This window comes from Rhineura floridana, chromosome 8, assembly GCF_030035675.1.
Source record: "Rhineura floridana isolate rRhiFlo1 chromosome 8, rRhiFlo1.hap2, whole genome shotgun sequence".
In the NCBI taxonomy this organism is placed as follows: Eukaryota; Metazoa; Chordata; class Lepidosauria; order Squamata; family Rhineuridae; genus Rhineura; species Rhineura floridana.
In genome coordinates this window covers 118871572-118895634 of record NC_084487.1, presented here as the reverse complement: position 1 = coordinate 118895634, position 24063 = coordinate 118871572, and the positions used below count along the sequence as shown (strand labels likewise).

General features: G+C 41.2%; 1 protein-coding gene across 5 annotated transcripts; it reads right to left on the bottom strand.

The window, feature by feature from the left end:
• Nucleotides 1-732: 732 nt before the first annotated feature.
• OPTN (optineurin) lies at nucleotides 733-23082 on the bottom strand. Of its 5 annotated transcripts, none has more exons than XM_061582257.1 (14): nucleotides 22803-23082; nucleotides 21648-21824; nucleotides 17948-18150; nucleotides 15272-15439; nucleotides 13413-13489; nucleotides 13043-13180; nucleotides 11971-12052; nucleotides 11152-11267; nucleotides 9184-9333; nucleotides 8496-8589; nucleotides 6071-6229; nucleotides 3338-3468; nucleotides 3040-3119; nucleotides 733-1746 (listed from the first exon to the last, which is right to left on the bottom strand). In XM_061582257.1, the coding sequence occupies exons 1-14, from the start codon at nucleotides 23056-23058 to the stop codon at nucleotides 1604-1606; spliced, it is 1974 nt and encodes a 657-aa protein (XP_061438241.1). In that variant the 5' UTR covers nucleotides 23059-23082; the 3' UTR covers nucleotides 733-1603. The 5 variants fall into 5 exon arrangements, with proteins under 5 accessions (XP_061438241.1, XP_061438244.1, XP_061438243.1 ...); XM_061582260.1 differs by having other exon boundaries at nucleotides 733-1728; XM_061582259.1 differs by having other exon boundaries at nucleotides 17963-18150.
• Nucleotides 23083-24063: the final 981 nt, after the last annotated feature.

The window sequence follows — 24063 nt, the reverse complement described above, 5'->3', positions numbered from 1 at the left end:
TGCTCAATACAGGAATCCAAATCAAAGCATTCCCGACAGATGACTGTCCAGCTGCCTCTTGAATGCCTCCAGTGTCGGAGAGCCCACTACCTCTCTAGGTAATTGGTTCCATTGTTGTATGTCTCTAACAGTTAGGAAGTTTTTCCTGATGTCCAGTCAAAATCTGGCTTCCTGCAACTTCAACCTATTATTCCATGTCCTGCACTCTAGGACGATCGAGAAGAGATCCCGCCCCTCCTCTGTGTGACAACCTTTCATATACTTGAAGAGTGCTATCATATCTCCCCTCAGTCTTCTCTTCCCCAGGCTAAACATGCCCAGTTCTTTTAATCTCTCCTCATAGGACTTTGTTTCCAGTCCCCTGATAATCCTTGTTGCCCTCCTCTGAACCTGTTCATTTGTCTGCATCCTTCTTGAAGTGCAGAGACCAGAACTGGACTTTGTGAGCAGCTTTTCCCCCCCCCAGGTTCCTGCTGCCAAACGTGAAGAAAAATCATACGAAGAGTGTTTTGCAACATTATTTTATTTTTCTTGGATTACAGTAACTTAGTTAGCAATTGTATCATTAAATCATCTTTTTCAAGCATAATGAAGTCAGGTAAATTAAAAAAAATGTTAAACAACATATCAACATGATAGGTATTTTAGGACCAGTTAATTTTATTCTATTGTTTAAACAGCAAAGTCCACAAGCCACTGAGAACTTTAGGTCATTAAGGTGCCTTTTTTGGGGGGGGGGGTAGGATTTCCTCCCCATTCAATTACTAAAATATATTATTAAATCAGTCAGTTTCCAGATTAGAATGAAGTGAAACCACAAATGATGTCAGCATAACTTTTGCATCCTTGATATTCCCTCTCAATATCTTTCTCAGTTCCACTCCAAAGCTATGCAAGTCATAGCTTTCACCATCTTGAAAAGTGCTGGGCATGCACACCAGATCAAGTGCAGCCACATTTAAGCACGTAGCAAACACATATTCTAGGAGAGTCGCTGCCTTGTAAATATGATCTTGATAACAGTTGAATTCAAGCATCTAGCTCTTCAGCATCTTCTTGGCCCATCTCTCCTCCTAACTGAGCTAAGTTTCGTCACTTTCATTTACATATCTGTACCATATGTAAATACTTTCATATGTGCAGGTACATGTAAGTGCAAACATGCATTGGCAGACACATGGACATACGAGGCACCTCAGATTATGCAACTACACACATTGGTACATAGGCTTAGTCACACTTGAAGGTGCCCACAAGTCTGCAAAAATGTTCACACACATGTTCATGCACATACATAAATACACATCCTCATACTCAGTAGTATTAATAAATACCTTGGATCAAATAAGCATTGGAGTGTTAGTATCCTCAGCTTTAGCCAGTTGGAAGGAAAAAAAGATAACTGGCTTTTTAAAAGAAAAAACACACTATTTTTCCCATGGGTAAATTTCCAATATATAACAAAACCCTAAACATTCTTATTGAAATAAACAGAACAAGACTATTACATTTCATAGATCAGGCTCTCTACTAAAGGGTGGGGGTGGCCATATTTTGCTTAGAAAGTGCAGTTCTCATCTTTGAGAATTTTTGAGGTCAGTACTTAGATGATACAGTCCATAACATGAATCTGAAGTGTGTCCATATCAGGAACAATCATTCCACACTTTGGGCAAGAATGTACTGGGATATTCCTTTGTTGCTGCTGCCAATCCCAATCTTCTGTTCCTACAGACAGAAATTTCACTTTTGAGAATGAAAGGAAAAGACAGGAATATTAAAGTATGTTAATTAAGATGGTCAGAATGTCTTGGTGAAAAGTCAGGGTTGCTAATCTGAGCTCATGGACACATTTGGAATTTTGAGAGCGTGCTGTGGGCCCCACTCCCTCTCATCATTTTTCTCTCCCCCACCAACAGACAGAATGAGATAAAACATATACACACTCCTTGTGCTCCCATTGGATCTGAAGAACATGCCCAACTCTGTGTTGGACCATCTTCAGCCTCTCTCCACGATTTTTCACTGTCCTAGCATTCATAGTTCCTCAGAACCTCACAGGATGACTGAAACCATCTACAGTAGAGCCCCGCATATATGGCGGGTTCCGTTCCGGACCCCCGCCGTAAAGCGGAAAACGTCGTAAAGCGGAACCCCATTGACTTGAAATGGGCCGCGTCACGCGAAAACGGCGTAAAATGTCGCAAAAGGGGGAAAAAACCCTTTAAAATGGAAAACGAAAGCTGCCGCATCAGCGGAACGCCTTAAAGTGGAACGTCGTAAAGCGGGGCCCTACTGTACTGTTATAAAATTATACTCACTGTAAGCACCTATTCATTACAAAAGTGTACACATAAAAATGAAAACACAGAAAAGAGATGGAGCCCTACATAAACTGATTGCTCATTTAACACTATGCTCCAGCATTCAAAAAAAAGTCCTTGCACACAAAAATGAACTCCCTATATACAGCCTGAAGCCGTACAGCCCAGAAGTAGATTTATCTCTTAATCTGCTGTTTGTGAGACCTAGGCCTATGCAAGAGCCTCCAAAGTTTCAACATACAAGCATACCCCGCTTTAATGTTTGCAATGGGACCGGAGAGTATACTTTAAGCAAAAATAAACTTTAAGGGAAGCAATTGTCTTCACTTGTACTGCACGCAATCACCACTAGATGGCAGTGACGTCATGCCAATAAAGTGTACGTTATTGCGACGCGCACAAACGTTAAGCGGGGTACGGGGACGAATGGAGCATGTACGTTATAGCGAGGCAACGTTAAGTGAAGCGATGTTAAGCGGGGTGTGCCTGTATATAGCTACATGAGGAACTATTTTTGGATGTGTCTAATAATCCTCATGGTAGCTTCCTGAACTTCTGCAAGGAGACACAGCCAATGAACGCTTAAAGTCAACCCACAGCTGCCAGAATAGGTGTGCTTGCAAAGAGAAGGTTCTAATGAAACAAGTCTGAGTTTGTTGTGTGAAGCAAGGACTGCCCCTGTGGCAAGTTCCTTAGTTTACCCTTTTAATTTTACCTCCTTGAGAAAAGTGAGATTTGTCCTGATCTGATGGAAGTCTAGTTCTATGACGAGTTTGCATTTCTGCCAGCGTGTTCCTGGAGAGAGAGAGAGATTGTTAATAACACGTTCTTGTTTTCTGTGCACAGGCTTTTTTGGTCAAATCAGCATAGCACTGAAGAACTGAAAATGGAGAGAAGAAATGTTCCAGACAGAAACGTTTTTAAAAAATTGGTCACATTGTCCCCCCTTTCCCCCCCCACTAAATACTGAAAACATTTCAATATTGGAAAGTTTCCCCTGATCCATCTCTTACCTCCCGAGATCTTCACGGTCTTGCTTTTCTGCCAGCAAGTATGCCAACTGCGTAGCTAATTGCTCCTTTTCCTCATGGATCTTCTCCCGTGCTTCTCTTTCAGCATGGAAGTCAGAACAATATACCTCCATCTAATCAAGGAATAAACATGAATAATTATCTCAATTTACTTTTATACATATTTATTACATTTATATCCCACCTTTCCTTCAAGGAGCTCAAAGTGGTGTACAAACATGGTTCTCTCCCTCCTGCTTTTATCCTCACAATGACCCTGTGAGGTAGATGACTGGCCCATGGTCAAGCAGTGATTTGAATCCTGCTCTCCCAGGACCCAGTCCAGCATTCTAACCGCTGCACCATACTAGCTCTCTTAACACACTAAATGAGTCAATCCAAATTAATATACTGCTAGAATTCTGGACTGAAGCCATGGTGGCTATAATAGCTAAAGCAGGTTAAGGATTCTTCCTCAGACACATCTGTTTACATAATCAAGACTGTAAAATCTAGAAAAGCAGAAAGATTGAATAATCATAGCACTGATAAATTGGATTTATTAAAAAACCAAAAACTGCAATCAAATACTAAATGCCTGATTGTATAGTAATATTGCAGGCAAACCAGAAACAATTGGCAGTTATCTTACTCAATGTGGAAAAAGCTTTTGAGCATGTGAAATAGAATTTTTTCTATAAGATTCTTGAATCAGAGTCTTGATGAATGTAATCTAGGAGGGCAGTTTAAAAACTGGATTAACTTAATAAGTGCTTTTTTGGTTAAAAAGAAACAAAAGGAAAAAAAGAGGTTCCTGTACTCTTATGTTGGTAAAAGTGCCATAGGTAGCAAAAAAAGTGATGCTGGTATTCTGTTCAAGTGAGTACCTACCATCAAACAAAAAACACTGACTTTAATTTACTAAAATCGTAAGTAAGGGTCTCAATAACTGGCAAAAACTAGTAACAAAATTTAAACAGCCAAATAATCCACAAAGAATTGCCAATAAAGTAACATTTCAGAAAGATAAAAAAGGAAGCCTAGAACACTCAATATCACACAGAACTATTATGCTACAAAACTAGCTTCTCTGAAGCACAACCAGTGAAAATTTTACCAAAAGTACTTTTTCTATTTCTGTATATTCCTTTGCATGTGCCATATCACATTATTGTTAATTGGCAAAAAATGTGTTCCAGCTTTGTATGGGCACGAATAAAACCGAGAGTTGTACAAAACACGCTACTAAGGCCAATAAAAGACACTGGGTGAGAACTCTTATCTATAAAAGAAATATTGTGAATCAGTAATGCTGACTCATGCTTAGTTTAACCCAAACAAACCCTAGCAACACAATATAGTAACAGAACTAAAAAATGTACTGTGAAACTGCAATATATTCAACAAGGAAATAAACAAAACAAATCCTGTTTAAAGTCTGGAACAAATACAAAAGTATTTTAAGCCAGAGCTGCCACTACTCACAGTCATTTATTATAACACAGAATTACAGGACCAGACCATATTGGGAGATTTACAGCTGTGGAATGATTTTGGTTTGACAGAAGTGAGGGAAATGCTAAAAGATGGTATCCTTAGATCTAATGCAGAAATATGTAATGAAATGGAGCAACAACCTCCCCAATTGTTCCAATACTTTCAAATCAGATATATAATTAATTTCCTGCTGAGGAAATATGGTCCTCAGATCTAATGAAACTTGAGAATTTAATGATAAAAGGACAAGTGCAACACCTTTTAAGTAAGATCTATAAAATACTTATGGGTATGGATATACTTTTAAAAACTCATCTCAAAGTAATGGGATAAGGAACTAAGACAAGTCATCCCAGAGGAAACATGGAAATGGTATGGCAGCATGTTTCACAATAGACTATGTCCAAATTTAAATGAAAAGTTTCTACAAATTAATATTCCATGGTACTTAATACCTGACAGGCATTGAAACATATAAGGTGGTGGCACAGATTCATACTGAAGGTGTAAGACAGCTAACATCAATATGCTTTATATCTTCTGGTCATGCCTAAAATGCAGTTCTGTTAGAAAACCACCATAAATGAAATTTACAGTAACGACTTCTGAACTTCTAGTAGCAGACCCACTGATCATTCCATGCAGGTATGATAAAGATGCAATTTTATTGGCGGATACAGAACTGGTAATTTGCCTGCTTGCAGCCACATGTTATAAATGGGGGAAAAGAATATTTGCTCCCTTGCTGGGAGCCTGTATAATAAGGAGACAGGAACTAACCTATCTGGTTAGCTTGACTAAGGGTGACAGAGGAAACCATATATCTTATTTATTAAAAAATGGAACAATTTCTTCACATACTGGTGCAATAAGACACAGAATAATGTTCAACCACATTGTTGGAAACAATATAGTAATGGCTTAACCTCACTTCTGCTCACTCAAATGAAATATTTATGTATTTGATTTCTCTCTACACACACACTTTTATATTAGTATTTATTTGTTTATCTATATATCTAAGATCAATTCTTGCATGTCTATTACAATCAATAAAAATCTTGAAAAGGGGGGAAATAAATAATGGGTAATACCCAATGTTACTCATACTTAAGAGCAGACCCACTGAAATCAATGGACTTAAGCATTTTATGTCCATTAATTTTAATTGGTTTACTCCCAAATACAATTCAGCTGGATCTCGCCCAATCATCATATTGACAGGTGTCCATACCATACCTGAGCTCGGAGGATAGCCATGGTTTCAAGTTCTTCCTCCTGCTTGGCAATGGTCTGCTTCATTTCATCTATCTGGAACTGTTTGGCAGCCAGGGCTTTCTCTGCCAGATCCAGCCTGTGAGCTAGTTCCTCTGCTGTAGCCTTATCGACCACTTCGGCCTGCAGTGGGTTTAAGCAGGCCGGGGTTGTGGGGAGAGAACAAAGTGAAATAAGAGCCATCTGGTAGCCCAAAGCCATGAATCAGCTGCTGCAGAACAATCAGCTGCTTTTAGTGCAAGAAGCCTGGACAGTATTCAACTAACTTGTCCCATCAGTGCAAGGACTTTTGGCTAGGCAAATGAACTTCCTCTCTTCTCCCCATCCACCCCCCCCATCAATCCATTCACGGCATGCATGGGGAAAGAAGGGGGAAGTTCTGTTGCACAAGTGGAAATCTTTGTGCTAACAGAACAAATGCACCGGATAACCCCCTTTGCATCCAACTTTGCTTCACTTGCCTTGCAAATAACATATTAAAGAATAATAGTGTAATGTTACCCTGCTGTTCCAGACTGAGGAGATTAGGAACCATCCTCAGGAAACCATTTAGACTAGAGGGACCACAGCCACCCCTCCCAACTTCTGCTCCCGTATCAAGAAATAAGTTTATTGGGCAAGGAAATGCTCTAAAGCAGACCTCAACATGTTCTGCCCTACCCCTCCTGCAGCTGTTGACCTTTATCAATTGCTTTCTTTCCCCCCTTCCCCCTTTTGTCTTCCTTCTTTTCTCTCTTCTACACTACTTAAATTGTAAGTTTTTAATAAAACATGGACTGGGAAAGGTCAAGGAATTGAATGGGCTGAGCCTCAGTACTGTCTACCGTTGTTATTTTTAGGCACTCTAGTTGCATTTTATTTGTATTGAAAATGTAAATGGGGAAAAATGTAGCCTGTGCAATGCCACTGTACCATGCAGGGAGATGTGCCACAGCAGTGCTGAGTGCTCACCGAGACCAGCATGTTCTGAACCTCTTGAGCCCCTAAGAAAACCTCAAGGAGAAAAAGAGCCATAGCGCCTTAGAGCAACCTTACTGCTGTTGCCTGCCTTGATTAAAGAGCTCGTATGTAACAGCCAAGATAGTTCCAGTACAGCACTTCAAATCACCAGTAATTTCTACAGCTACAGAGTATATGATAAAGGTACTGAAAATCTAGGGGTATGCATTCATTTCTTAAATGTATGCAAAACGAAATGAATCCACAACCACCCTGATTCAATTATAATTCATTTTTATGAGAAACAAATGAAAATCCCTTTGTTCTCTTTCTCCCATTCCTTTCTCATAGGAGGGACTCTTGAAACTGACGAGATGCATATTGATCCATATTATTATATCCATGGAACACATGTGTGAAAAAACTGTCCAGTCTGAGGCATAAAGCAATGTGGAGTTTAGTGAATGAAACCCCTTTTTAATTGCTTATAAACTGGGCATCCTTTGTTCAATCTTACTGACATTTGGCAGTTCTGATGCCTTAGGGAGATTAGTACAACACCTAATAATTTCATGCCATTTGGATGGAAAACTCAAATTACAGGCATCTGAAAACAGGCTGCATCTCCACTGTAATCAATGTAGGAACAACACAAAGGAGAAAAATGAGAAAGGGTATAAAATAGTAATGAGAAAATGAAACACAAACAGGCCAGCCATAAACTAAAAAATACAAAAATTCTCAAGTGTGCATTCCTACTGGAAACTGATATGTTAATGGATAAGAGTCTTAGCATGTTAAGTAAAAATGGCCAGCATTTATTTCATACTGAAATATTTGGCAAATATTCCCTAACATCATAGATCAAAATAAAAATGTCAAAAGTGTTTCATTTTAAAAACTAACAATATCAAAAAATTTAGCTAATGACGTTAAAGAACAACCTTTCAAAGGATCACAACTATATAGATGTCATTGTTTTCTATGTGCAAAAGAAGGAACATGCTGCATAAGAATTCAGGAGTATAACCAATATTAGTCTGGGTTAGAGTCAGAGGAGACCCACTGAAATTCATAGACAGGACTAACTTAGGTCCATTAATTTCATTGTGTCTACTCTGAGTTCAATCTCGTTAGATACAATGCACAGCTTTCAAAATCCTGGGTATTCCTTGCATATTAAGAGTGCACATCCTATGTATATTTGCTTGGAAGCAGATCCCACTGAAATCCACAAGACTTACTTCAGAGTAAAGATGTTAGGGTTGAAGTGCAGGTTGTTGCAGTCACTCATATGGTGTCAGTATTCTAAAGTCCTCAACTGCATGTACATTTTATGCTTTCAGAATATGCAGGCTAGCTGGAAATCACTAAGTGGTTGGTCAAACAGCACACTGTTTATTCCCCTTCCTTACATTTCACTAGGATTCCTCTTTAGAGCAAAGCTTACCTCTTTTTCTTTTAATTCTTCAACTGTTTGCATTGCATTGGTCAGTTCAGATACGAGCTTGTTATAAGCATCCTGTAGTGTATTAAATTTCTGTCTGTTTGGAGACAAGAAAGGTAGATATGAAAAAAGCTCTTTCTTTCTAAAAATGACTTATTTAATAATTTTCCATTTCATTCACTTGTTTCCTACCAATAATCTTACAATCCTTCAATATAATATTGATTATTTCTCAGTGTAATAAATTTCAACAACAAAAATATATACAGATCGTCCCGGGCCTTAGGACAGTGTTACACATTGTATCCAATAAACCAGGACTCATTGCCTGAACAGAGAACTATAGCAAATCCTTGTTTCCTGATGAGTATCGTTTTCATATTTTCTCTCTCTCTCTCTGTGCATGTGTGTGTATGTTAAGTGTGTACCTAGTAAAATGTAATGGATGAAGAGGTCCTTATACCTTTTATACACACAATGAGTAACTAATGTAAGGAGATTGCAGCTGGAAAACTTAATCAGCACCAAAACTTTGCCTAAACAGGAGGAAATTCTACTCTGGTCAGATTCTTCTCTAGAAACTCAGTTTAGCTGATCAGTAGCGAAACACGTGGGGATAAAAAGGGAAATGTATCACAGTCACACTGGAGACGCAGCTTTTCTCACTACCCTCTTCTGAGCCCTTACTCACTTTTCATCATTTGTTTTGGCTTGCTCCAGCTTGATCTCCGACTGCATGCTCTCCACTTGAAGCTCTAGCTTCTTAATGGTGTACAACAGCTGCTGCTTCTCATCCATGTCTCCAGCACTTGCACCATGTTGTCTTTCAAGAATCTGACATCTGATGAAAAGAGGAAAGAATGTAATCTGTTTCACAGTACTTGCTCATGACAGCAGATGTCACACAACACTAACTGTCAAAGGTTTCAGAGCTGCTCCAGTTTATGCAGCAACTGCATTTGTCACATAACGTGTGGAGATGCTCTTAGTAAAGAGATCTGCCAGTTAAAAATCTAACCATGGTGTAAATCAGGGCTGCTTTCTGCCACGGTACTGGTTAATTCCTCTTGCAGAAGGCTGATCAGAATAACATTGCTTGCCTCAAATACCTTATCAGCAACTTGCTGGAGTCGCTTTGAAAATGGAGAGGTGTGCGTTGCATACCAAGGAGCCAACCAGAATTTCCCAGAAGAACTTGCTGCCAAGTTGTGTTGCCACAAATGTTGCTCATTAACACCTGTTTTGTCGTAGGAACTGATAATTCGGAGGCAATATGGTACTCCATGGAGGAGAAACTCTAGTAGCTGACTCCTAATTTAATACCTCTTAATCTTCTCTTTCATGTGAAGAAAAGTATTGATTTCACAGAAAGTATTCACCCCTGGACAAACAGGGAAAAAGTATTCTTCATCTTGAAGGGATGCTTTGGATCAGAACTTAAGATATTATAATCAGAATGGGAGACACTCTCAAATTTTGTCACACAGAGGCTTCCTTCATTAAATTAACACTGGAGGATTCTCCCAAGAATTTGCAAAATTCATGTTTGTTAAGATTTGAAGAAGATGAGTACTGAAAGACAAAGTCTGGGATCCAAGGACCTACTTGAGGATGCCCACTGGGATTCTTGATATTTACTTCGTGCAACCCTGACCCCATGTCCATACTCTATGGCAAACTGCTTTTGAAACAGTGGGGGCCAGATTGCAATATGGCACAGTTAAAAGGGGGGGGGAGAAGCCCCCTGGGCATACTAAGCCTTTTCCCAGCTAGCCAGGAAAGAAAGGTCTCTCTGTGTGTGTTCGTTTTACTTTCGGACCAGAAAAGGTAAGGAGCAAGGGCAGATCTACTTTCTCTCCCCAGGACGTCTTTTTCCGGTATACAGTTTAAGTAATCAGGCACATTTTCTCCTGGTTGGTTTCCATTCATAGATTTGCCATAACCAACTGGACTTTGCCCCCAAATGCAGCAAAAGCTGCTGGGCTCCAACCATAACTTCATTCCCTGATCCAGATGGTTCTACCCCGACCTCCCGAATGTTTGATTTCAAGAGCTGACAATCCTATCTCCTAGGCAGGTCCAAGAATAGCAAGACCTACATGAGAGACTTAGCTTTGGGCACTCAAACTTTAGATGTGAAGTGAGTGGTTATCAGAGACAGCACCTCCTCTCCTGTGATGTCTCACTTCTGGCACTCTCTCCCCATAGTCATCCCAGTGCTGCCTACTCTTTGGATTTTCAGACACCAGACAAACCCTGGTGGTCTTTGCCTGGGCACTGAATAGCATTTACCATGATTCGAGTATGCTTTTCAATTTGCTGGTTTTTAGCATAGATTATTTTTACACGCAAGCCACCTTGAGAATTAATAGTTGAAAAGAGGGAAATATATATTTAAATTGAAGTTTGGATCCAGCCAAATGAGAGGAAGCCGGACCCACTGGGACCACAACATGCATTCTTTAAGAAAAGGAGCCCATGGGGTGCTTTACTAAGTAGCCGGTGAATAAGTAATGGGTGAAGGGAAAGAAATGCAAGAAGAAAACTGGGTTGAAAGACGGCTGAATCTTTCCCAGCAACTGGTTGCAACCCTTTAGGGATGCTCTGCCTCAAGTTTCAAGATGTTCTAAAGTGATGTGTATTTTAATAGCACCCTCACTTTTCTTGCAGCTTCTTCTGGATCATCTCAGCTTCTTTTAGTTTGGCATGTGTCTCCTGAAGTTCTCTGAACAGGGCAGACACTTGCAGGTTTAGAGTTTCTACTTCATCGCACACCTGCAAGAAACAGACAAAAGCACCTAATAACACAAGTCGATTCCCTACCCTTACTCCAGATTGTATGTTTTGTACATTTTTTAATATATATAACAAGTCAGAAAAGCATGTCACTGTAGCAGATCTGAGTTGAAATAGTCTGAATTTACATCAGTCCCTTGTTTGCAGTAGAGGCAAGATTGGCACAAGAGCCGTATCTACATTGTGGCAAGCTGCTTCTGCAAAACCAGTATACATTCCCAACTGATTCTACCAAGCATACAACTGTTCCTTGCTTGAGGGAAGATAAACCTCTTTAAGGGGGCTACATGGATCCTGACCTGCAAGGGATCCATGCTGACTCCCTTTGCCTCCCTCGTTTGGTGTCTACACAGGTGAGGCCGGATCGTTTGGACCATTGGTGAAATATAGGTGGTACCATCTGTTGTTCAATGAGGCCACAGGACCCTGCCTGTCAAGTTTCACAGAGGCACATTTACAGCATCACCCAGAATGTCACAATGAGATATTCTGAGACACAATGCACCAGCATTTGCATTAGTGAGCAGTTGGGTACAACTGAATGCTTGAGAATCTTTAGGAAATCCGTTCTGTCTATTAGGTTCCAAGCATTCCAGAGTCCAGCAGTAGGAAGGACAATTCTACCCCAAAACCACTGGCAAGCATGGTTGGCTTGATGAATGAATAAAAGAGCAGTACTTACATTTTCTCCTCTCTCTTTTTCTTCCTCCTCTTCATGTTCTGTTTGAGTGCCTTTCTCTTCTGTTTTATTTTCTGACAGCAGTCTGTGAAATGCAAGGATCCAATCCCAACTTATACATATTAGCATGTAAAACATATTGCTGTGGATTTGCTAGAGGAAATGTCATGAGAACATAGTGATCATCGGCAATGATTTCTGGACGCCCTTCCTCACTCCCTAAACACACAGGATTCACAGCTAGATCCTTTCACCGGTGGCATTGGAACACAAGAGAACTCCACTTCAGGAAATGAGAAAGCGGTACAGATCAAAATCACTACAGCTACAGGGCATGTTCTCTTGCAGGTATGAGTAGAACAGACAGCTGCCAGTGAAACAGCAAGAAAATGTTATGCTATGAAAGCTTTTAATGTTAAATAAGGGGCAATGGGTTGATCAGTTGCGAAATCTCTTTGAAGCTGAATTTTAAAAAAATGCTCTCAAGCTGATCCCACCAGGTTGTACAGTAAAAAGGGGCAGGGTTTGACTAGTATCATGTACCCCCGTTTTCAGGAAAGAAAGGTAGAGACACTCTGGACCCGGCAGAACAGCGAGTGTGTCTCTACCCTATAAGTGGAAATCCTTAAAATCTTAGATGCAATTTTGGTCATTACAAAAAATAGGACCGTGCGGTTATACAGATTATTGAGACAATGCGTGTGAAATGTTTCGAACACTCAAGATATACAAATGATAAGCAGCATTTTGATTCTACGTACAGAACTTTACAACCTTGTTTGAGCTCAATGAGATGAACGCCGAATAAGGGATTGTTTCCAACATTAGCCATGCTCAGAGTAAATAAGGGTCTCCTAACAACTTTCAGCACACTGAACTACATTTCCCAGGATTGTTTGGGGGATAGCCATGACTGTTTAAAGTGGTATGATACTGTTTACAATGGTGTGATACTGTTTAAAATGTATAGTGCAAATGGGGCCTAACTTGGGTTCATAAACTTCAATGGATCTATTATGAGTATGACTAATGTTGGATACAACCCAATTAAGTATACGCTATAGATTGGTGGTACCTGTCCTTCTGTTCCTGCAGCTCCTTTTCCAAAGCTTCTCTCTTCTGAGTCTCACTCCTGAGGGAATGAAGAAGCTGGCTGACAGTTAACTCTTCAGTTTCCTTTTTTTTGTTCGCTTCATCCACAGATCTGCTCCTCCTTTGATAAAACAAGAGAGCAGTGCAGTGTAGCAGCAGGGTGCTGTGCTAAGCTTGAGGGTCCTACTCCATCAGGAGGCTCACTGGATGAAATGTGGCCATGCCAGGGTCTTATACAGTGATACTTATTTTATCCTAATTCTAAATCCCTGGGTCCAATAAAGGACTTTGGGCCAGGAAGGGCAGCACAAAACAAAATCAAGTATTAGAAATAGCCCAGGAGCTTTACTTACATGTAGGTAGCTGTGTCATCCACTCTTTTGCCATTAAGATCTTGAATTTCTTTTACACTTCCATTTATTTCTCCTTCCTGTGGAAAGTAGGGGTGGGAGGGAGGAACATTACAACTTTGATATTTATGCACTGCAGTTAAGCAACATTTGAAATTAATCTCTTTCATCGCCTAATAAAATACACACTGACATAACAACAACAACAACTAACATAGTCCAATTCACAACTCAGTTAAGCCTAGGATTTCAGGCTGCAACCCTATACACACACACATCTGGGAGTAAATCCACTTGAATTCAATGGGATTACTTCTGATTAGATATACATAGGACTGTGCTGTCAGTAAGACCCTTTCTACGTTCTTCCCTTTGCCCACATGGGAGTTTATTATAGAAACAAGGAGAGTTAGGAATCACTTCAGTGCAAAAAAAAAAAAAAAAGCTTTGCCAGAAAAGCTCTAATCTCCTAAGCCTAGAATGTTGTGTGTTGGAATTCTAGGCCATTTATCCGGCCTAGGTAGTGTGGCGTTTCCCTTTAAGACCTCTTTGAGACAGCTGAGAGTTATGGCCTGCTGAAGGTCAGCTGAAGGGATGTAACTCATTAAAAAGAGGTAGGAAGTGATAGTGAAGTGTGTCTGGGCCTACAGTAAGTATACTCATTATGCTTGTTTTGCTTGTACTTAGAATATTTTTTTTTATTACATACCTCTTGCCTTGCCTCTTGGACACAACAGGTAGCCAATGTGGTGCTCTCTAGATATGTTTGGACTACAACTCTCTTAATCTCTGCCCATTAGCTCTACTAGTTGGTTTGATGGAAGTTGGAATCCAACATCTGGAGGGCATCATGATGGCTACCCCTAGTGGTACTACATGGATATTATGCAAAAACATATTTTTCAAAAACTGCTACTAGACTGAACAAACATCAGATTGCCCGGAATGGTAATAAGATCTTATGAGAAGTTATCAAAACACTAAAACTGTCCCATTTGGGGAAAGCAAAAGGAAGACCATTCAGAGGGCTGAGTTTTCAAAAAATACATTTGGGTAGTAGAAACCAAAAAGGGTGCAAAAGGAGGCCAACACTAGGATGTGCTAGTATTCTGCCCAATTTGGATTTGGTACAAAATTTCCTACTAATTCACTTATTTGCTATCATTGCAGATTGGATTTTTATGTAGTGATTTTCAGCAACTATTTTCGGAAATGGATTTTTTTTAAAAAAATCTGTGCCTAAGATATTGATGTTAATATCGATATTTCCTTCAATTTATCGATATTTCCTTTAATTTATCAACATTTTCTTAAAAATATCAGTATTAATATCAATATTTTTTCTGAAGGAAAAAAACGAGATTGGTAAAAACAGTGGCTTGCGGACAAAGAACAAACTCGAATTGATACTAGCCTGTTAGGTCGATGGAATGCTCTCAAACTGGCACCGACCAACAATCCCATCCTTAGCCAATGCATTTCTAAGGAGGAGGTACTTCAGCAAATGACTTATTGTATATGCAAACCACAATGTTCTCTTCTACAGGCAAAACACTGCATTCAAAAAGTTCAGTTTTCCCCTTCTAATGTTGCTTCCTTCACCACAAGTGTGTATGCTTGTTTTGTTATCTCCTCTGAACAACGGCATTCTCTAGAGTAGACATGGCCAACTTCAGTATTGCCAACACATTTTGAACTAAGTGACAAATACACATCACCATCTAAAGACGGGGGCACCTTGACCATTCAGCCCAGAGATTACCTAACTACATAATTGGCTCTAGGTCCGTATCCTAATGAAAAAGCCTGACAGCACTTCCTATGTTGTTTTTCTTTGAGGAAGGGGGCAGCTGGTAGCTTACGTGCATCCTGATTTCAACAAAGGAGTCTTCAGCTATGGTACTGTTGAGTTTAAGCTGCAGCTCTGAAATTATGGCAACCAGATCAGCCTTCTCAGCCTGGAGCTTCATCACCTGGGTCTTCAGCAGCTCCACTTCCTGCATCATCTCCTTTTTGGAAACTGTGCAAGCCTAGAAGTGGTAGTAGGCAGGGTTAGACATGTCCAAGAGCAACCAGGAGCTACAGAAGTGAACAACGTGTGCCATGCCACATATTAACTGGAGGCTGCCTCCACATACGTCCAAGATCTTCAACAGAAGACCTTCTCTGAGCGCCCCTGCTATCTTATTTATATCTATTAAAATTTCTCTATTCCAGCCTTATTCCCGTCTTCTGGTGCTGATGGACCAAAAGACGGTCTTCATCTGTCCCTTTTATAATACTGCAGGATGAGCACTTTTAGTAAATCATGTTTTATTCTTTTGATGTTGTTTTAAACTTAGTATTGGCATGTTTTTTATAATTGTCATTTTGAGATATCTGATGTAGTAAGCGACAAATGTAAAAAATAATAGTATTAGTTATAATATGTACTACTAAGGGTGGCTTACAATTATTTTAAATCACAATATCACACAAAAATTATACACACATTTTTTTAAAACAAACAAAACAATGAAAATACAATAGAGGCAGAAACTAGAGATAAAATGCAGCTGTTACAATAAGGTACCGGTACTTGGCAGGCAACTGTCTGCCAAAATAAAAATGTCTTCACCAGATGATGAAACAGAACTAAGAAGGGGGCCATCTACACTTCATGGAGCAAAGCATTCCTCAGTGTGGGTGCAGCTACTGAAAAGGCCATATCTTTTTATCTTCATCAGCTGTGCTCTCATCCTAGGCGGGATACAGAGGAGGACCTTTTCAACCAACCAAGGTGCAGCGGATGGTTACTGGTGGAAGGGCCTTCTCAATGTCCCAACTTTGGAATGCTCTCCCCAGGGACACCACACGGTGCTCACCTCCATATATCAATTATAGTCAGCATGGATTTTTCACATTCCGCAATGTTAAACTGGAAATACCCCCATGCCATTCTGATGCTTCCCATAAGCTCATTTCAAAACAAAACCTTACAAATCTTATAGTCCTGAACTCAGGAACACTTGCTTAATAACCCTCTAAATTTTCATGGCAATACACAAAACAGTCAGAGAGAATCAAGAGTTCAAAGTGTAAAAACAGAGAAAAAAAACAGACCCCTTTTGGACTTTTTTCTGTCAGAGTTCTCATAATCTTTTGAAATTACTTAAAAACCAGCCATGTTGACAGAGTACCTGTAATCCTATGACTGACCTTGCCCCATACTCTGACATTCATCTTCTGCAGCTTAAAAGTTAAAAAATGCCTGATTGATTTTTAATTAATTTAAGAAATTTTGCATTGAACTCAATGATGATGTTGGGCATGCTCAATAAGAACCAACTGTCAGTGTTCTAAAAGCCAGACCTCACAGCTGCTTGGCTTGGCTAATCAGGGGGCCACGCCCACTCCAGCCTTTGATTTCATTTGAGACAGTCATGGATTCCCCCAAAGAATCCTGGGAAGTGTAGTTTGTGAAGGGTTCTGAGTGGAGACTCCTATTCCCCTGAGCTCCAGTGGCCAGAGTGGTTTAAGAGTCCGAGCGGTTTAAGAGTATGCTCAGAGACAAGAGAAAATGATTTCCTATAGGAAACTCCACTAAAATTGCAAAGTAAATCAAACATATTTAAAGTGACTATCTGAACTAGTGACTATTCCTCCCTGCTAAAACAGGATCAGCACAGCACATGTCTTGTTTCTCTTATTTGGGCTGATTGCAGGTGTTGCCACCACTCACCATATGCTCAGAGGCACATGTTACCAAATTCTTCAAAGCTACACTGGAAGTGGATTGGACTGTGAAAGACCAACCCAAATGGTGTTTGCATTTTGACAAATTTGTAGGGCAGTACAGTATCTCAAAGAGGAGTTCAGTTCTCCTGCTCCCCTGGTGCATTCACTATAGCTGCCCAATTTCCCTGCTTTTTAAAGTTTGATAGAAATATCTCTTGGCTATATGTACATTCTTAAACTGCAAGGCTTTTTACCTATTAGTGAATATTCATAAGATTCAAGGACAAAGTCCAAAAGTTTCTTGTCAATATTGTGCATAGATCTCATACGAAACCTTGTGAAAATACAGTGCCATTTTATAGATTCTATATAGAGTGCAATTTAGCCAGATGCTAAGTCCCTCTGAGCATAATGGGGTCTAAAGCCTTCTAAGTGTGCTTAGGATTGCATCCTTGGACAGTTAGTTAACTGTAGTGTATATTTTGTTGTTTTTGTCAGGCAGTACAAAAACAATGGTTTGTATTCTGTGCTTCATGGTTTTAAACTTTGTATGGTTTTTTAAAATTGTATATTTGTTTTTCATGTTCAGTGTTTTTAATTTTTGTAAACTGCCCAGAGAGCTGGTATATAAATGTAATAAATAAATAAAATATTCAGCTAAGTTCTACTCAAAGTAGACCCATTGAAATTAATGAACCCAAGTTAGGCATGTCCATTACCTTCAATGGGTCTACTCTGAGTAGGTCTAGCATTGAACACCACCCAGTTTTTCTAACTCTGTTACCGCTTCTAGACACAAACACACACATACTTTTATTTACGTTTGTGAGTTCTACCTCTCTTTCCTCTAGAGTCTGGAGTTGCTTTTTAAGTGCTTCATTCTCCACACATTTGGTTGCCAAGCACTGTCTCGCTGTTTTGAATTTAGTCTCATAAAACTCCCGATCTTCCTTCAGCTTCTCTCTCCATGTGGAAAGCTCCTCAAAGCGATCCTTCATAGCTTGATTACGTTGCCTCATGGCTACTGTTTGACATGCAGAAATACAGCATTAGCATAGGTCAATATATTACAGCCACCACTTCCTCATAAATTTGGACTCAGGCTATAAGAAAATACATTGAGGAGAGCACTGATGAAACTGCTTTTTTAAAAAAAGATAATGCCAAAAGTACTTGTAGGTAGACTGCAACAACATCTTTGTTTCTGGGGTCAAAATAGTTCTTTATGAGCTGCTTCACATGTCACGCTAATCTAAAGCTTGTTTTAAACCATGGCTTAGTCATGAATGTGTTCCCTACCCTATGGGTGCTGCATGTAGCACAAACCACAATACAGTTTGTCATGCAAACCTGGATCATAGTTTGTTTTATTCAAAGAAATGGTAAGGAACGGTAAGCCAGAAATAAGTCAAGAACAAACCTTTGCTTATTTCAGGTTTATCACTTTGGTTTGTTTAAAACCAACCAACCATTATCTGGGTTCACCCAACAGGCCATACCATGCCTTGTCTGTGCCACCCAACAGGGCAGGGGGAAGCTGTGCTATTTTTACCTGAACTGGGGTTAAACTTAACTATGGTTAGTTTAAACAAGCCAGCTTCCATGACTATAGTTTGAAGTTGGCTCATTTGAAAGTAACCATATAAAATGTTAACCTTTGTTTGCTGGTCCAGACAACACAACAAACTACAGTTAAGCAAAAGTGGAATTGAAACTCTTCCTCCCGGAGATGGGGGAAGAAGAGAGGGAATGGGGAGAATGACTGAACCCAAACCTTGCTGAAACTTGTTCCTGCTTGTATTCATGGTGCTAAACTATGTGAGTGTGATGTTCCTATATATTAGTGTATATATGGTAAGTGCTGGTTGTTTAGAGTATACATGGTAAGTAGTGAAAGAGGAGGGGGAGTGAATGGGCAATAGAATGCTTGATGATTGGCTGAATGTTTAAAATGGCTGACAGTATAAATGAAAGGATGACAGGTAAATCTGGGTGAATGTGAGGTGGTGAATTGTGGAATCTGGGGGGAGAAGAGAAAGAGTGGATTGCTTGGTGGGGTTTAGAGAGTTGTTTACCAGGAGGGAGGTGGAGTTCGGATTAGTATTGAGTAAAACCATATGCTTATGTGCCTTAAGAAGAAATCTTGTTAATCTTGTTAGCTTTGTTATCTGTAATAAATACTTAATTTGGTTTACCAAAGGCCTGATCCTTGGCTGGGGTTTCACAGACCAGAAGGGAGGGTAAGGTAATGACCAAGGCTGAAGGGGAACTGTAACAAATGGTGGCAGCGGTGAAGAGAATAACAATACCAGTATTCAGAGTCTCTGGGAATACTAGTATTGGGATGTTACTGGTGGTTGCCTAGCAGGGGGATCTGTTGAGATCTGTGCTAGAGCGGGGAGAGAAACCATAAGAGAGAGCGGTCCGGACTGGTGGAGTCCCTGGTGGTGCCTAGTGACAGGCAGTAACCACGGGCAGGTAGGAACCTGACAGGGAGAGCCAGGGAAGGACGCCTCACACACCCCTATGAGGAAATGTGGTCTTGTTTGCTGGTCCAGACAACACAACAAACTACAGTTAAGCAAAAGTGGAATTGAAACTCTTCCTCCCGGAGATGGGGGAAGAAGAGAGGGAATGGGGAGAATGACTGAACCCAAACCTTGCTGAAACTTGTTCCTGCTTGTATTCACGGTGCTAAACTATGTGAGCATAGCCAACATGTCTTACGCCATTGTGATGTTTGCAATAGTCACTGAAAAAAATACTCAAGGGACATGTACTATCTATCACTATGTAATGTTGGGGTGATTGTCTTATATACTTACGCAAGATTACTGCTTTGATAACAGAATTTACTGCTTTGTGCTGTTCTTTGGTTTTAAGCAAATAAAATGATTAATCAACTGACCAAAAGTCAACTTACGGGAAGCATAGGAAGACAGCACTAGAGGCACAGACTTGGATTGTGCCACTGATCTTGATCAGGGCCTGCTCCAGGCCACTCTGCTCCCCTTCTGCGATCCGTGGCAGGAGCGGCGGATCGCAGGACAGGAGCTTCCAAGCCACCCACCATCCCCCCGCTATCCCCCCGCTTCACCTACCTTTCTCTGCTGTTTTTTGTGGCTGCGCGCACTGAGTTGCCATCAATCAAGATGGCGACTGAGGTTTCCGTAAGGGGCTGAAGCCTCTGCCACCATCTTGGTTGATGGCACACGCGCACGTGCATTGCTGCCATCAGCCAAGATGGTGGCAGAGGCTTCAGCCCCTTACGGAAACCTCGGCCGCCATCTTAATTGATGGCAACGCTGCACGCACTGCAAAAGACAGCAGAGAGAAAGGTAGGTGAAGTGGGGGGATGGCGGGCGGCTCGGAAGCTCCTGTCCTGCAATCCGCGGCTCCTGCTGTGGATCGCAGAAGGGGAGTGGAGGGGCCCCTCAGGGGCCCCTGTAGCTCCAGGGGCCCTCAGGCCAGTGCCCCACCTGGCTGCCCTTTAGAACCGGCCCTGATCTTGATGGTTGTTTGGACTAGCAGCAAACAATATTGCGGGTGAGTAGAGTCAATGTGTGGCTTGGAGGCAATAGGTGCCTTAATTTAGCATGCCTGACTGTTTTGCAGCAGCCAGATAACTGGCTGGGGTTTCCTTTAGATCTCATATAGCTCTGTTTTAAAAGGTATTCAAGTTAGTGTTTAAAGCCCTAGTGACTTAAGTCCCAAATATCTGAAAGACTTCCTCCTTCCCTACAGACTCTCTCAGGTGCTGAAATCAGCAGAGGGGGCCCTTTTTGGTAGTTCCACCTCCCTCAGAAACTCGTGTGTGTGTGTGTGGCAGCCTGGGAGAGGGCATTCTTTCTAGCGGCACAAGCTGTGGAACTCCCTCCCCACCGACGTGCAACTGACAACTTCATTGCAGTTTTACATTAATCCTCTTTATCCTGGCCTTTGACACCTGAGACATATTTTTAGGACCTATCCTATTTTGTGATTTTTCATTGTTTTTAATGCTGTACTGTAAAATTGCGGATTGCAAAAGCTAAAATTATTTCACTCCCTAAGAACAAACAGGAACATCAGAAGCTGCCTTCTACCAAGTTGAACTATTGGTCCATTTAGTTTAGTATTGTGTACACCGATTGGTAGTATGTCTCTAGGGTGTTAGACATGGGACAGCCCTATCTGGAGATGCGAGGATTGAACCGGGGACCTTCTGCATGCAAAACATTTGTCCTACCATTGGGCTATGGCCTTTTCCCAAATAAAAAGCCAGTAACTCCAGTGATCAGAAAGCATGTTCTGGTCTCCTTGAGCCCCAGATTGTTTTATTATTATTATTACTATTATTCATCTCTCTCTTTTTTTCCATCTTAGAAGCAGGTGGTCTCCATCCAGGCACTGACCAGACCCAGACCTGCTTAGTCTCATGCGCTTTCAGACCATGCCCCAAGCTGAGCACTCAGCACCATGTGAGAGGGTAACTGGCTCAAGCAAATGTGCTTTCAAGGTGCCAGCAAGTTAATTGTTCACCTTTAAGCTCATTGTTCTCAGTGATGAGCTCTTTCATCTGCTGGACCATTTCTTCAGCTGTGGTTGTGCCAAGTGAGGGAGGTGACACATTTGGATGGCCGTTTTCCACCTCAGTCTTGCTACACTGCCCATTTTCAGCAAGACAACTGAACGGCTTCTTAGACATTGCTACAGTTACTTTGTAAAGAAAGAAAAAACAGATTATAATATATCTTTCAATGGACTGTAATCTATATGCGTGAGGAGTTCTCTGGACTATGACATTTTGATGAAACAAAACATGTTACTAATTAGAACAAGTAGCTAGTCCTCATCAGCGCTTCTCCACACAGTGGTCAGAAAACTGTGGGACAAAGTTCTTGGCTGGTGTATGGACAATTATGCACCGAATAATGTGTGTGTATGGGGGAGACATCAGGATCACACCTGCTGCCAACACCGTGCCCCCCCAAGTGCTGACAGCTGACTAATCTCAGCAGCCCAACATCTGGTGTTAATGAGAAAGTGCTGATATTGTGTGACTGGGAACCCTGATTGGCCCAAGGTTTGCAATTAAGTGGAAGATTTCTCATTAATGCTGTACACACAACTCCGGGAGGAGCCCAGCTCACAAGTGTATGAGTGTCAGGGATGCAGCTGGCCAGCATGCCTTTGCTCTCCCTTCGTGTGTTCTGTGAAGAGTGGGGAGTTCGTACAGACACCGCCCTTGTCCTACAGGACCCAGAAAAGCTATGCCTTCACTAGTCAAGAGCAGACAACTCTTCAAGGCGGAGGAGGTTTGTCCTTTTCCCTACGTCACCTTAGCTCCCCGCTTGGCTCCACAGAACAACCGCGAAGGGCCCTGTTGCCATTTTCATCGTAGCTCACCGCGAGTTTACTTTCAGTTTCCCAATGACAAATGAATATGCCCCGCTAGATCCTTTGCAGCTCCGCTCCGCGCGACACGGTCATGTCTAAAGCTGCAACGCCCGGCCCCCCAGCCCCCCTCCACGCTTTACATAGGAGGAAGTCTCGTTTGATTCAGGAGGACGCGCTTCAGAGTGAGCCCCTCACAGATCGGGTGGCTGCACGCGAAGGGTCTCTTTCCGCCTCCCACACCCCCTTCACCTCGGCTTACCGAGGCAGCGGCAGCAGCAATCCGAGCGCTTCTCTTACTAGAAGGAGAAACAGGGTTTCGCCTCCATGGCGTGGATTGCAGCAGCAGCCACCGGGCTTTTCGAGCACTGGTGGGAAGGCTGATGTTTCCTTCCGCTGCTACAGACGTTGCTCCGGCAGTGAGTAAACAGCAAAACGGTTGAGAAGGACTAGAAGAAAGTGGTTTGTTTTGGAAGTCCTTTCGCCCTCGCCTTATCCCGGTCAGCTGACTGAAGCGACGCCCTCCTCTTTTCCGGGGAATGCCCAGCCCGCGCATCGAGGCTTTCCCTTCCGCAAAGGCAGAGGAGGACTGTTAGGGCGTCGCTAGTCATTTTTTCTGCCCCCCCCCCCCCCGGCAGTCTGCATAAAACAGGCAAAGTGGCTTCTGCGCTGTATAATCTTCCAATCCGCGCCTGTTCCTTGCATTGTATGAAGAAGAAGAAGAAGAAAGAAAGAAAGAAGAAATAGTGGCGGTCAATATTGATTACAAAAAACGGGGGTTCAAAACCCAAAATGACCAAATATTGCAAAATGATTCATGGTTCTAAAACTGAGTTGCATCCGGACACTATAGGTCTTCCTGGAGGTGGTATTTTGTTCTTATGTATTTTCGGAAGTGTGTAAAAAACTGGTGTTCGTGGGTTTGTATTATACAAAAATCTTTTTTCTTCCTCACTGATATATCCTAAACTCAGGACTCAGAACAAAATACCACCTCCAGGAAGACCTATAGTGTCCGGATGCAACTCAGTTTTAGAACCATTATCACAATATGTTGATTTTTTTCTTAAACCTTTTGTACAGGAAATTCCTTCTTATGTAAGAGATTCAGTAGATTTTATTAACAAAATACAACATCCGTATGTGACACCAGAAGATTTGTTAGTCACTATGGACGTTCGTTCTTTATATACTAATATCCCACAAGAATCAGCATTAAAGATCATAAGAGAAACTTTGGAAAAAAGATTAGACAAACATCCACCATCACATTTTTTATGTACTTTGGCAGAAATAACTCTGGAAAAGAATTATTTTACTTTTAATCAAAAATTCTATTGGCAAACAACAGGTGTAGCCATGGGTTGTCCCATGGCACCAGAGGTGGCAAATTTGTTTATGGGAGATTATGAATGGGAAATAACTAATTCTAGTCCTTTTAAGTCTAACATGAAATGCTGTCTTAGATACATAGATGATGTATTTCTTATTTGGACAGGAAAGAAACAACAGCTATCAGACTTTTTGATATGGGTAAATAATAGACATCCCAGTATAAAAT

Coding starts and splice junctions, on each gene's coding strand:
- OPTN (XM_061582257.1), bottom strand. CDS start 23,058: ATGCGCGGGCTGGGCATTCCCCGGAAAAGAGGAGGGCGTCGCTTCAGT. Junction 12,053..13,042: donor CTGCAGGAACAGAAGGACAG/GTACCACCAATC, acceptor TGCATTTCACAG/ACTGCTGTCAGAAAATAAAA. Junction 11,268..11,970: donor AAAAAGAGAGAGGAGAAAAT/GTAAGTACTGCT, acceptor TGTTTCTTGCAG/GTGTGCGATGAAGTAGAAAC.